Source organism: Nesoenas mayeri, assembly GCF_963082525.1.
Source record: "Nesoenas mayeri genome assembly, chromosome: 3".
Classification (NCBI taxonomy): Eukaryota; Metazoa; Chordata; class Aves; order Columbiformes; family Columbidae; genus Nesoenas; species Nesoenas mayeri.
Window position 1 is genome coordinate 88,569,486 of NC_137544.1, and position 13,357 is coordinate 88,582,842.

A 13,357-nucleotide genomic window follows, 5' to 3' on the forward strand; every position below is an offset into this window, starting at 1 on the left:
TGTCTGACCTACAGCAGTTTGGCTTTATTTATTTATGTCTCTAGAAGATTATGCTTAATTTTGTAGCATGCTGAAAAATTAGGCTGTACTTTATTCCCTTGATGCTATATTATGATTCCCTTGACTGTATACTGTGCAAGTTGATTTAGGTGTCTAAAAAGTTTGCTTTGATATCTATGCTTCTGAATGCCAGCTACTTTGCCTTGATCCAGAAAATGATATGGGCAAAGAGATATTATTCTCTTTGAAATGCTGCTTGTCAAAAAAAAAAAAAGTTTAGGAATGGGAAGAAAAAGCTGGACAGTTTGAAACCATGAATGAAGCATCCCAGGACATCCCTGGAATGTTTGGGCCTGGAGTGGAAACCCTTTTGATCAGGGCTGAATTCTGCCACATGGTCAGACAGCTTATGAATTTGGAATGATTTGTGAAACAATAAGTCAGCTGAGCTGGGAACTCCCTGTGCCTAGTCAACAGAAGTAAGTACTGAGAGCAGGAGTATGCCTCAAGTTGTTTTTGGTTTTGTTCTTAAAAATGCCTTATTTGAGACTCTAGCCAGAAGCATTCTGCATTTGGAAATCTGCATTTCCAAAACTTCTTTAGGAGATGCATGCACTTATGCTTTTTTTTTACTTAATCTAGCAAGAATAAGTCTCAAGAATAGGGGGGTGGAGTGATTAGTGTCCTGTGCTATTATGGGCTGCTATGGCATTGAGCATAAACAGCCCATCTGAAGCTGTGCAGTTGTGCAAAAGAGGAAGAAAAAGGCATGAGGGCAGGTAGGCCAGTGAGGGACCATGTGCTCCAGTGGTTATTTTCAAACTGAGAGGAATGCTGAGATTCACCCTGTGGTTTAAAACAAAGAAACAAAAGGAGAACAACAAACACCACCAGGCAAACCAAACGATAAAAAAACCCCAATACAACAACAACAACAAAATCCATACAAAAGAAAAAACAAAAACCGTATTATTGTCTATGACAGGAGTGTCATTTGCGCTTTCAGGCTGCTCTTTAGATGGGCTGAAATACTGTTAGGAGCTGCTCAGGCAGAGGATGAAATGGAATAGGGTCATCTTGTGTTTTGGGAAGTTACTGAAAGCCCTGTGTTACTGTTCAGGACTGGACATGTGCTGTCAGTCTGAGCTCAACATCTCAGAAGAAACAGGCAGAGGAGGAGCGTCTCTTCCGTGCATTGACTGGAGTGTAAGTACCTGATGAGAGCTTGCTATTGCAGCTTTGAGTTCAAAAGCCTGATAACGTGAAACTTGAAGTCTTAAACCAGTGACAGAATGGCAGGGTCTCCATGGTTAGACAGCTGGTGAGACACTGTTTTCAAGATTTTCCTTTGTCAAAGTCCTGGGACTTTCTATTTATCTTGAAGGTCTCATTTGAAGTGCTGAGGTGCTGCAGCTTAAGAGAAAGCTCAGCTGGCTGATGTCACCAGGGAGTTTCTCATTGAATCCAGTAGCCCCTTTTGTGGGAGCTCATTTGCTGCTTTTCAATAGCAGGGAGAATGCTGAAAGTTTTCTTTCTCTGGTGCTCTTGAGCTACTGGAGTCATGAGTTCATTAGTAACTAAGGAACAGAAGCACTTACAGGAAGAGCTCCTAGAAGCTTGCAATAGACTTTTCTCTCAAAGAAAAGCTGTTTTGATCCCTTGTTTGTTTTTTGTTTTTTGTTTTTTTTCTGAGGGGTGAGAGATTTGTCCAGAGTGATCCAACTGCTGACAAAGTATCTTGCAAAATATGACTTGGGAGACATAATTAATGTTATATCATTTGATCAGTCAAGCAGCCCTACAGAAGACTGAGAATAATGACTTTACCTCCGAAGGTCGCTTAGTCTTGCGTGATGTCAGATGACTACATTAAACTCTAAACTGGGCAATGTAATATTGGAAGAGAATGTGATAAATGCAGAAGTCTGGAGGATGTCAGATGTCCTAAAATATGATCTCATTTTAAGATTTCTGGAAGAGGTATTGCTCAGGTATTTTTAATGATTCTTCTTTTGTACTATCTATAGTAGAGACAGCACTGTCATTTTTGATGTACTTCCTCCTTTGGCTTACCTTTAGTTCTTAAAGAAGAGTAACTGGGCTGTCAGATGTTGCTTATGGATTCAGATTAGCTCATTACACAGAAGTTGAACTAAATAGTTATAAAATCAGGTTAAATATTGTCTCTTTGCAAGAGTGAAGATATGGAGTTTGGACAATAAAGACTTCTCCCATACTAACGCCATTCCAGAATCTCTTCTGGTTTTCAAGAAGTATTGTACTTGAAGGACTGATCATCAACCGGATTTGTCATGGGGTGAACAGTGGGTCAAAAACCTCCATATTAATATGTAGCTCAGTGTTGAGTGTTTTGGTTTAGTGTGTGCTGGTGTTTTGGTTGGTGTTTTATTTATCATTGTTGTTTTGTGTGTTTTTTCTTTTGTGTGTATTGTGTTTGTTGTTTTCCTGCAACAGTTAAAGAAACATAACTTTTCTTATAATACAAACTGGTGATTGGAGCATCAACATTTGCAGGACTTCTTTGACAAATATATAGTAATTATTGAGAAATTGGATCTTGACTGATGGGCTTAGGGAGGTAGTAATAGCATCCTGCCATTTACTTGCTTTCATATTCAAATTAGAGTGAGGAAAAGTGATGACAAATTGCAGGGGCAGACAAGTTTGTTCTGTGAACAGCAAGCCCTGTAGCAGAATTGTGCTGTGCTACAACCTCTGTTTTTGAAATTCTGCTCCCAGAGATGCTGTTGTGACAAGCACAAGCACCTTCTTAGGTGGAAAAGTGCTTTCAGGAAGGTGACTGTATCAAAGCCCCACAAAAATGAATGCATTTACATTTGAAACGTGGAAATCATTCTTTCTTGGAAAGGAGGAATCTCATCTCAATAAATACAAGATGACACTGGGTGACAGCAGAACTTTCTTGAGTAGCAGTGTTGTGCTGTGCCCCGTGTGGGCTGTGAACTGAGGACAAAATTGTTGTATAAATTCAAGCTTATGTCCGCACTACAAATAGAATAAACCTGTTCAGTGGCCGACTTAGCTCCCACTTTGTTGGCTTTTATTGATGCATATATATAGTTCAGGCTGACGTAAAAAATCATTTAGTAAGGTCCATATTATACAGGAAAGAATGTCAAGTCAGAATGAGCATAAAGGTAGTAATGTGCAATTTTCACCTATCTTGGACTTAGTTGCTGTGCTGATCCTGAGCAGAATAGCCTTAAAATAATGTGTTGCATTGGACTTCTAAAATTTACTGCCCTTTTTGAGAAGTAATTTCCTGGTGCTTCTGATATAAAAAGCAGTAAATGTAATGTGAACCCTCCTCTCATGAGGCCGATATGTCATTGTTACTATCAGAGGGAAGAATACCAAGGCCATACCAAAGTGTAGTTCAATGCCAGGTTGCCTAGCTATTGCTTTTGAAGACTAAGATTAGCATTTTGGAGGTCCCAGTGGTTGTGACATTACATATGAGCCATTAGCAGCAAGCTGAAGTCTTTCTTATTCTGAAATGTTAAAAGCATGAAAGAGCTGAAATGTAACTGTTCCTGTATAAAAGTAGGCAACCAAATACATAAGAAATACAAATGTGAGGAGGAGTTTCTCATTCTGTTGCATGGGAAGACCTTTTATATGGTGATGGGAGAAGAGGGAAGAAAACCCCAGGAGTCATCAGCTGCTTATGAAGCTCTGAGAATTCTCCCACTCTGAATGATGCTGTTTCATGGTACATTTTGTCTGGCCTGAGCCCACTACAGGTTTATACTCTGTGCTCAGATTTCACTATATTGGAATAGTATTTCAGTAGCATTGATCACCTTGGATCTGCATGGATGCTGCTTTTGGTGCAGCAGGAATAGTTTCAAAGATGTTGAAAAGTGATTAAAATTATTCCTTTTACAAGAGTCTGTGAAGACAAATGATGGCTAGAGAAAGAGGCTTTCCTATAAAGGTGTTAAGGATTTGTAAGGATTCTGTCTTCAGACTGTTGAATGAGCTAATTTATCACTAGAGATTAATTCTACTTAATGATTTATGCATACTGAAAGGCTCCCAGTGTCTGTGCTCTTGCCAGTCTTAATTTTTCTGCATCCATTTTATGCTCCTTAGGCTGCACCATTACTTACCTCCTAAATATCCTTCATCCATTCTGGCCTTCTGACTCCTCCACCTTAACCAGTCAGCCATATTTCCATCCTCTTTTCTACTATCCTTCTGTGATATACTTTCACCACAGCAAAACTACCACTGTTTTTTCTCACATGGTTGAATATAACTGAGGGGTTGAAGGGGGACAACAAACAAAAAAAACCCAACAAAACAAAAACTCCCTATAAATAAAATGCAAGGACCAGTGATTTTAGCAACAAAAATATAGTTCTGTGTTTAATAAACCTATTCAGACTTTTGCAATTTGCTCCAAATTTGGGGTACAGACCCAGAGACTTGTCCTTATATGCTTATGTGTGTTTAGTGCTTTGATGTTGCAGAAGAATAAAATCTCTCTTCAAGAAAATGTAGTCTCTCTTACTTGAATAACTACTCACATTGTAAATCTGTGGCACTGTATAACTTGTGATTCTTGCTCATATGGCCCAAAATCTCAGGGAAATGTGTATCAGGATACATTAAAATAAAATTTGAAGTCAATATTTTAACAAAACATGGTAGCTGAACCAGAGTAAACTGTTGCATAGCGAGAACAAAATATGCAGTCTTGGGATTTATAGCTGATTGTCTTATTGCAACAGACTATAGATAATAAAAAACTGTCTACCAAATTGGTCATCTCCACAAAAAGGCATGTCTAATTATTTTACTCTTACAGCTTGCTGATCTCCTTGTTAGAGTCGTTGTCTCAGATTGAGAAACCAATTTAAGTAGAATGTTTCTACTTTTTCCTTAAATGGATGGGTAAAGGCTTGCTTTTTCCTAAGCTGTAATTAAAGCTGGTTATTCCTGCATTCTGAAGGCAGTAGATGAAAACTTGTTTTAGAGGAATATACTTCAAGGCTTGCTTATACCACAAGAGCTAATCTTAGTCCAAGCAGTTTTAGGATATTTTTCAGGATGTTTTAAAATGTAAAGTCTTGTATCTAAATGAAACTCCATATGCATCTTTATCTTGTAATGATTTTAAAAGCTGAATTAGATTAATTTCATGTGGTCATCTGCGTGCATGATCAATGTTTTCATTTTGGGAAGGTGTGTGGCACTTTAACTTCTGAAATTATACTGAATCATAATTTAGGAGTTCATCTAGAAAATGTTATTTTTATTTAATGTATTAAAGTGTTAACCTAGCTGTGACAGAGTGGTGAAATAATCCTATATATCTCCAATAACCACCCTTTTAAAATGAAGATCTTTTAAACAATGTTTAACGTGAATGCTAGTTTTTAAAGACTGCCTGAGCGAAAATTAGGTTTGGAATTTGGTCCCTCTCCCTGTACTCCAGTCATCCCTCCTTATTCAGCCTGTGTGGTCCTTTTATGGCATTTTAGAGTTACTTGTTTCTGTGTTTCTCTACACACACCTGTGGCCCTAATTTAGGTGATGTTTGTTTCTACTTCAGGTATGTTGAGCATAGATTACTATGCTACAAGTTTGTGAATTTCCATAGGCACATGGGGTTAAAATTCAATAGGATGCATTCATTTTACGCTAGGGACTTCAGCTCAGACAGACTTTGGCAGCATTTATTGGCATAGATAAGGTGATTTAAATCAGGCAGAGAAGGGTCAGAGTTTCAAAGATCCACAGGCTTGTGCCTGTTTTGATTTCAGGGGGAGCTGGCTAAATTCTTCTAAAATTATGGCCGTGAGGCCCTAGCTACATTTACATTGCACAAAAATATAGGTGGTTATTCTTGAAACGTAATGCAGGTGTCTACTAAATGTTTTACTTTTCATCACATGTACAAGAGCATCTTTTTGACTAAAGATAGTGGCCTAGTCCAGGCAGAAGGGTATGAGAGGACTTGCGAGGTTTGCAGTCCAAAAATGCCAGTTCTACTTCTTTTACACCAGGGTGCTTCCACTGGTGTGTAAATTTTAAAGTCACATTGGTTGTAGTGGACAGCATTCAGTTTGGTTTTCCTGAAATGCAGTATATGTTTAAAATGACCTATTTGTCTTAAAACAATCCTTTACGTGCGCTGGTTTCCTTCTAACTACCTGAAAAAGGTTTAGAAGCACAAATGGAAAATAAAAATTAGCTGTTGAAGCTGTGAGGGTAAAATTACAAGGATAATTAACCCTCATACTTCACTTAATAAACTGATCGGCAGCTGGGATTTAATGAATTTTCGTCTACTCAGTGTGTTGTACCATCAGGTTCGTGCTGTTGATTGTATGTCTAAGACACCCCTGCTGGGATTTTCTCTGGAAAAAGAATGCTGAGTTCACTGCATTATTGATCACTTACAGCCTGCTAATCCTAACACTTGTAACTCAGTTTATACAAATGTGGAGAGGAGAGAGGAGGACTGAGATCTTTACTTAAATGCAATGAGTATGCTGGGGCTCTGTGAGCCAGGTGGGGCATCTGCTAGGTTTGAGTGAGCAGCCAGTGCTACATTTTGCAGTTTAATAACAACTAATTCCATTTGTGCTCAGAGTTTGCACGTACTGTTCCCCTGCCCCCTCAGTACTTGTGGTAGCTGACGGTGGAACCTGCAGCCTGTCAAACTGTGCAAAAAGCATGTCCCTGCTCTTTCTGTGGTTTCAAGAAAAATATGCTGGATGTGGGGAAAATATGTTGTTCATGGAAGGAAAGCTGAGCTGGAAAAGTTTTCATCCACATTCTGGAAGAATGCTTGGGGAATATCCACTGAATACAGTGAATTAACTTGATCTATTTATGGGTTAGCAGAAATACGGCTGTTGGAAAGAAAACCTCTCCTAAAAGGACTTGCTGCTCTTCCTGTCTTCTCATGAGATAATAAATCACACAACTGGGGCATGTTCAAGAGAGCAATGCTACCTCAGTTTGGGGGTCAGTGAGGACATGGTATAGCTGTTTGTGGGGTTTGTTTTATTTTTTAGTTCCTTGTGGTACAAATAGAGATTTCTTTGGTTGCGATTAGGCAAATGCATAGTAGCATCTTGTACCCCTTACGATAAGCAATGCTATCTTGGCTTATGGTAGTAATTTTTCCATCCACCTATTCAGGCTGCATGAAAAACATACAGTTTAAATCCCTGTGGTGTCTGAGACTAATGATTTCTCTTTCAGAGTTCAGATGGGTCCCTCTCTGGGGTTATGCAGAAGTGGAAGGAGTATCAGCTCCAATGCCTGAAATATTTATATGAGACACCCCCCATTGTGGCAGGTAAGCGTGCTTGGTAAGGATAAGCATGTATTAATTTTTAAAATGCATGATAACAGTTAGCAAGGGAGTGATTATGAACTTGAAAGTACTTCTCCAGCTTACTTTCCAGTCAATTTCTTCTACATCCCATTTGCTTCCTCCTGTTCTCTGTGGGACTTTTCTCTCTGCTGAGGAAGCATTTTATAGAACAGTTTCATTATAAAGATGCTAGTCTTAGGTCCAGAGTGTTTTGCAGTGGCAAGCGGTGGCTGTAGCATATAAAAACATCACACTAATGTAGTACCCCTGAAACTTTTTTAGGGGTCAGGAGCGAGAGAGCACACAGGTGGTAAGAAATCTGGGACCATTGTTCTAACAGTTTGTAGGCCTTAAAGCTGATATAAATCATCTTAAGCATTGTAAATGCTGAAATGGGTTTAAAAAAAAAAACCACAAACACAAAGTACCTTAGTAAAAATGAGAGTGCGGCTTGTCTTAGCAGTTGAGCTGCTCTGATATACTGAGAGCAGCTGTGATGTGGTGTTTAGAGGACACTGGAGACTTGTCAATGACGCTCACAACTGGACACAGTGTGGCTTCTCCTATGCTTCAGTGCTTTTGTGGCACATGAAAATGACAAGATGGGTCTAAAGTTGCATCTGTGAAAAATTATTTCAAAACTGTTAATTTTTTTCTCTTAACTATCTTCTTATGGCAGAGTGAGAGCAGTAGCTGATGACAACAATGGCAGGGAAACATTCATCTCCCTCCGCTCTATTATCCTGTTGAGCGCTTGAGTGCTGCCCTCAAAGAATGACAGTTTAATAAATCTGTAGTTGAAGTATTCCGATGTTGATTAAGCTGTAATGCAAAGTTATGATTGTGTGTGGGTATTTTGTTGATGGATCTATAGATTAGGCTAGACTTTACAACTGCATAAGTGTGAACCAGTTCTCGTGAATAATTTTCTACAGTAGTCACAGTAAAAGTGATTTTTAAATTAAACTGAGACACATAAAGGTGTAAAAGAGAAAGGATGGGAATGGATCAATATTTATTTATTTTTCTTGTCCCTTGATTTAGTCAAAGATGCTAATCTGTTCTTCAGTTCCACCCTGAAACAAGTTTCCTGTTGTGTGGAGAGAAAATCTTTTGGACAAATAAATCTCACTTAACTCCACATCAAAGCTTAATTGCATAATTTTGTTATGGCTTAAATGAACATGTCCATGTTCCCTTTTATTGGCTGCTCTTCAGTGTTTTCCTCACAGTATTAATAGAAGGCAGTGGCATGACCCTCCCTTCCATCTCTCTGCAGAAGGCAAGTTCTGCAACAGAACATTTGACAACTATGCTTGCTGGCCGGATGGACTGCCTGGCACATACGTGAATGTCAGCTGCCCCTGGTATCTCCCCTGGGCTAATGCAGGTAAGAGCCTTTCCATATAGGCACAGCATTAAACCAGCCCTGCTCTCCTTGCACAGTCTTTGCAAGGATAAAATTGGCTTAAAAGGCTGTGAGCCCAGTCAGTTCTCTGCAACAAAGAAGTAGGTATGGGGCTCAGTATGATGCACTCTTTAGCTCCATTTAGCAGAAGAAAATGAAAATGAGAGAAGATACTGTTCTTAAGGATTGCATTTAGTTTGGATTTTTTTCTCACGTGATTTTGCTGCTTGAATAGTGGTTCCTATTAATAAAATAGTCTTCAACATGCACCACAGCACTATCTAACAGTAATAATGGTGTAGTTTGAGATAAAAGTATCAAAGCTAGACGGTAGGTCCTCCTGTGGTAGATAATGAAAAAAAAAAAAAAAAATCTAAAGTGAAGTTCTGTGTCATGAGATAAACCTTTCTCGGAGTGCTGCAAGTTGAATGTGTTGTCAGTGATTGCAAACACTTTTTCTCTGCAGGATTGAATGTCACCTTTTTAGTTTACAGCCTTATGTATATGTGTACCTGATACCACTTCAAAGCAATGTGTCACTTTGTCTAGTATTCTGTCTAGTATTCAAAACCAGTGACTTGTACAGCTTGTTCTTTGTGAAGACCTTTCTATGTTTTGAAGTCTAAATGAAATAGTTTATTAACTAATTACTTTGGTGTGGCAAATTGGCTTTGGTCCCTGTTAAGGGACAGAGGATACTGGTTAATGAGGATATATAAATCTACTGGCTGTAAAGATGGTTTAACTATAGAGTATATAGTGCAAGTGTTGGTATGAAGGGATTTTGGGAATGAGAAAAAAAAGGATGGAATGGTTAGAGGATATTTAGATGTACTGGATAATGTAGGACCTGGGCATGATGCAAATGGTATGGAATAAGGGGTGTAGGTTGTACTGGGTATGGCTGGGATAGAGGTAAATTCTTCATAGCAGCCCACATGGTGCTTTTCTTTGTATTTATGGCTAGAAATGTTGATAATGTACAAGTGGTTTGGCTGTTGATGAACAGTGCATACACGGCGTCAAAGCTCACTCTCCAACCCATGTCCTACCCAAGGCCAGTAGGCTGGGGATCTGCAGACTGGGAGGTGATGTAACTGGGACAGCTGACCTAATCTGACCACTGGGATATTACCTACCATAGGACGTGGTGGTCAGCAGTAAAAGCTCAAGGAAAGAAGGAAGAAGAGGGTACAGACATTTGTGGTTATGATGTTTCTCTTCCCAAGTAACAGTTATGCATGCTGAGGTCCTGTTTTCCAGGAACTAACTGGGCATCTGTCTGCTGGTGGGAAGCAGAGAATAAATTCCTTGTTTTACTTTGCTTGCACATGTAGCTTTTGCTTTCCATATTGAACTGTTATTATCTTGAGGTGTGTGAGGAAAGAGGAAGGAATCCTCACACCAAAATCAAAATGTCATCACAATGCCAACAAAGGTTGACATACACAATAAAAGTCCACCCCTAGTTCCTTCACTTCTTTATAGCCACAAAAGATTGCCCAAAATTATTGCCCTCTCTGGCAATGTCCAGTTCTAGTTTTGCCTGTTATCTTCCCTAGTTACTGTCTTTATCTTGACCTGTGAGCTTTTCCTTCTTATTTTCTCCCCCATCCTGCTGTGAGGAGTGAGAGTGAGTGAGTGGCTGGGTGGGCATTTACCAGCTGGCCAAGGTCATCTCATCTCATCTCATCCACCATGGTATCTCCAATGGCTGCAAGGGAGTCTCTGCTCTCGTGTCTGCATCACCTCCTCCCTTCCATCTTCTCTGACCTCAGTGCTCACAGGCCTGTTTCTCACACTTGGTTTTTTCCTCACCCCTCACTGCCAGACAGCTTTGGTGCTTTCTTTACATATATTTCCCCTGAGGCAGCACCATCTTGGCCGAGGGGCTCAGTAGTGCCCTGTGCTGGGTCTATTGGAAGTGGCAGTGTCCAGCATGGGGCAGCTACAGCCTCTCCTCACAGAGGCCACCCTGCAGTCCCCCTCTGCCAACACCTAGATACGAACATGCAGGATGCTTGGTAACCTGCTGTAGCATGTAATGACTCTTACTGTTGAGTAGGAGAGATGCTTGGAAATGTATGAATTTGGTGATGGTGTGTGGGGGGGTAAATGACAGGTCAACTATTGCAACCCTTTAATTTTCTGGCTAGCTTTAAGCTTGTCTCAGAGGTAAGTCCCTGAAACAAAATTGCTGAGTCTGGATTGCGTTGCTTTTTTCACTTTAGTTTGGTTCATCTTTTGTACTAGGGTTTCAAGGGAAGAGATTGGAATCAACATTACAGTGTACTTAGTGGTTAAGGAAACCCATGGTGTGTGTGTGTCTTTCTGCCCTGTGCTCTGGGGTCCTGCTGCCACTTTTCTGCCTTGCCTGCTTTCCTAAGTGACCTGTATGCCTGGCAATTTTGTACCCATCTTGTTTGTGCTAAACATCTATGCTGGGGTAACTCCCCACCCCATGTATTGCTCTGTATCCTACTGGGTGAACATTATGCTGCTGTATCCATATTTCTGACTTTGCACATCTTTTGTATTGCCTCAACTGTCTTTGCAGTAACTGCCAATTTGATAATTTGTGAAGTCAAAATGCTGTTTGCTAATCCTCTTCAGATTATTAATAAAGATATTTTGGTTTTAGAATGGGTAAACAAGATTTCGTAAGCATACGATATTACTATTTGCCTCAATTAATTGACATAAAATTATTGCATGCTGCAGAATTTTATCCAATACTGCTTATCTTTCTGGATATCTGAAACTCTTCACAGGATTAAAATTCTTTCCTCTAAACCTGTTTACTTGCAATCTTTAAGACTCAGGACACGGTTATTTGACTTCCAGCTGCTCTTGAAACATCACTGCTGGAGACAGCCAAGGTTTAACACAATATTGCAGATTAATAAATTATTGGAATGTGCAATATCTTTCATGCTTTTGGAAATTAGTTTTTTAAAACATTAATTATCCTGAAACAAGTGTTTGTTTCAGTGAAAAGAACAACGGTATTTGGTATAACCTCTAGCTAGGAAGGATTGCAAAAGTACTTCAGAAAGTCATTAAGCCTATGGACATGTTCCCTTGTTGTGCATAGCGTGCATATACCTCAATCTCTGTTTTATTAGCGAGGAATAATAATGTAATGAGGAGGCCTTTCATTGACCACTATAAAACAAGAAGTTTGTATCTGTGCCAGGTATGCAATTTAGGAGCCTGAATTACAATGACCTTATTTCATGACATCTTGTGGAGTCATGTTCAAAGTGAATGCTAATGGGCTGCCATGAGGCAGAGGTAACATCTTTTTAATGGAAGATCTGGAGCAATATGAAACGGGACAGCTTGTTACTTACAGCTGTTGCTAAAACATGCCTCTTACTTGTTTTTGCTAAGCCCCCTACATGGAACTTGAAATAGATTGTAGAACTGCAGAGCTTCCATCTCTTCACCTGATGAAAATGGAGAAAATGAAAAAATGAGACCTTGTTTGGGAAGTATCTTCAAAACATGTTCATTTAAGACTTCTGTTACTTTTATTAGGAGTCAGGTTAAGTGTGCAAAAAGCTTGCTGTGGGACTTCACACCATACTCCTTGAAGTCCCATGGGGAAGAAACTGAAACACTTGAAACACTTGTGGGGGGACCCACAAGGATCATCAAGTCCAACTCCTGTCACTATATAGGACAACCTCAAAATTCACATTTGTCTGAGGGTGTTGTCCAGTCTCTTCTTGAACACTGTCAGGCTTGGGACTGTGACACCTCCCTGGGGAGCCTGTTCCAGTGCTCCAGCACCCTCTGGGGGAAGAACCTTTTCCTAATGTCCAGTCTAAACCTCCCCTGGCACATCTTCCTGCCATTCCCTAAGGTCCTGTTATTGGTCACCAGAAAGAAGAGATCAGTGCCTGCTGCTCCTGCTCCTCTTGTGAGGGAGCTGTAGGTCATGATGATGTGTCTCCTTTCTCTGGGCTGAACAAACCAAGTGACTTTAGCCGCTCCTCATATGGCTTTCCCTCTAAACCCATCACCAACTTTGTGGCTTTCCTCTGGACACCTCCTTCAGATGACTGGCAATACTGTGCCCAGTGCACCCCAGGACATGGTTGGCCCTCTTGGCTTCCAGGGCACACTTGCTTCATGTTCAGCTTGCCATCGACCAGAACCCCCAGATCCTACTCTGCAGAACTGCTTTCCAGCATCACCTTCCCCCAGTCTGTTTGTTACAGCCAAGGTTGCTGGGTCCCAGGTGTGGAATCTGGCACTTGCCCTTGCTAAACTTCATAGAGTTGGTGATTGCCCAGTTCTTTAATTTGTCCAGATCCCTCTGCAGGGCCTCTCTGCCTTCTAGAGAGGCAACAGCTCCTCCCAATTTTGTGTCATTAGCAAATTTAGTATTCCCTTAAATCTTGTGTCCAAGTCATCTATGAAGACATTTAAGAGTACTGCCCCTCAGATGGATCCCTGCAGAACCTGCTAGTAACTGGTTGCCAGCCTGACATAAGACCATTTACTAGAACCCTTTGAGCCTGGCCTGTCAGCCAATTACTCACCCACTGCCTTGTGTGTTTACC

At 40.3% G+C, this 13,357-nt stretch overlaps 1 protein-coding gene across 1 annotated transcript in view; it reads left to right on the forward strand.

The window, feature by feature from the left end:
• Positions 1–13,357, forward strand: part of GLP1R (glucagon like peptide 1 receptor) — a gene marked incomplete at both ends in the record, with an annotated part of 88,342 nt that overhangs the window by 23,412 nt on the left and 51,573 nt on the right. Inside the window, 2 exons of the mRNA XM_080342037.1 lie at positions 7,264–7,360; positions 8,658–8,768. Coding sequence (XP_080198163.1) covers positions 7,264–7,360; positions 8,658–8,768 — 208 coding nt within the window. The remainder of the gene's footprint in view (positions 1–7,263; positions 7,361–8,657; positions 8,769–13,357) is intronic.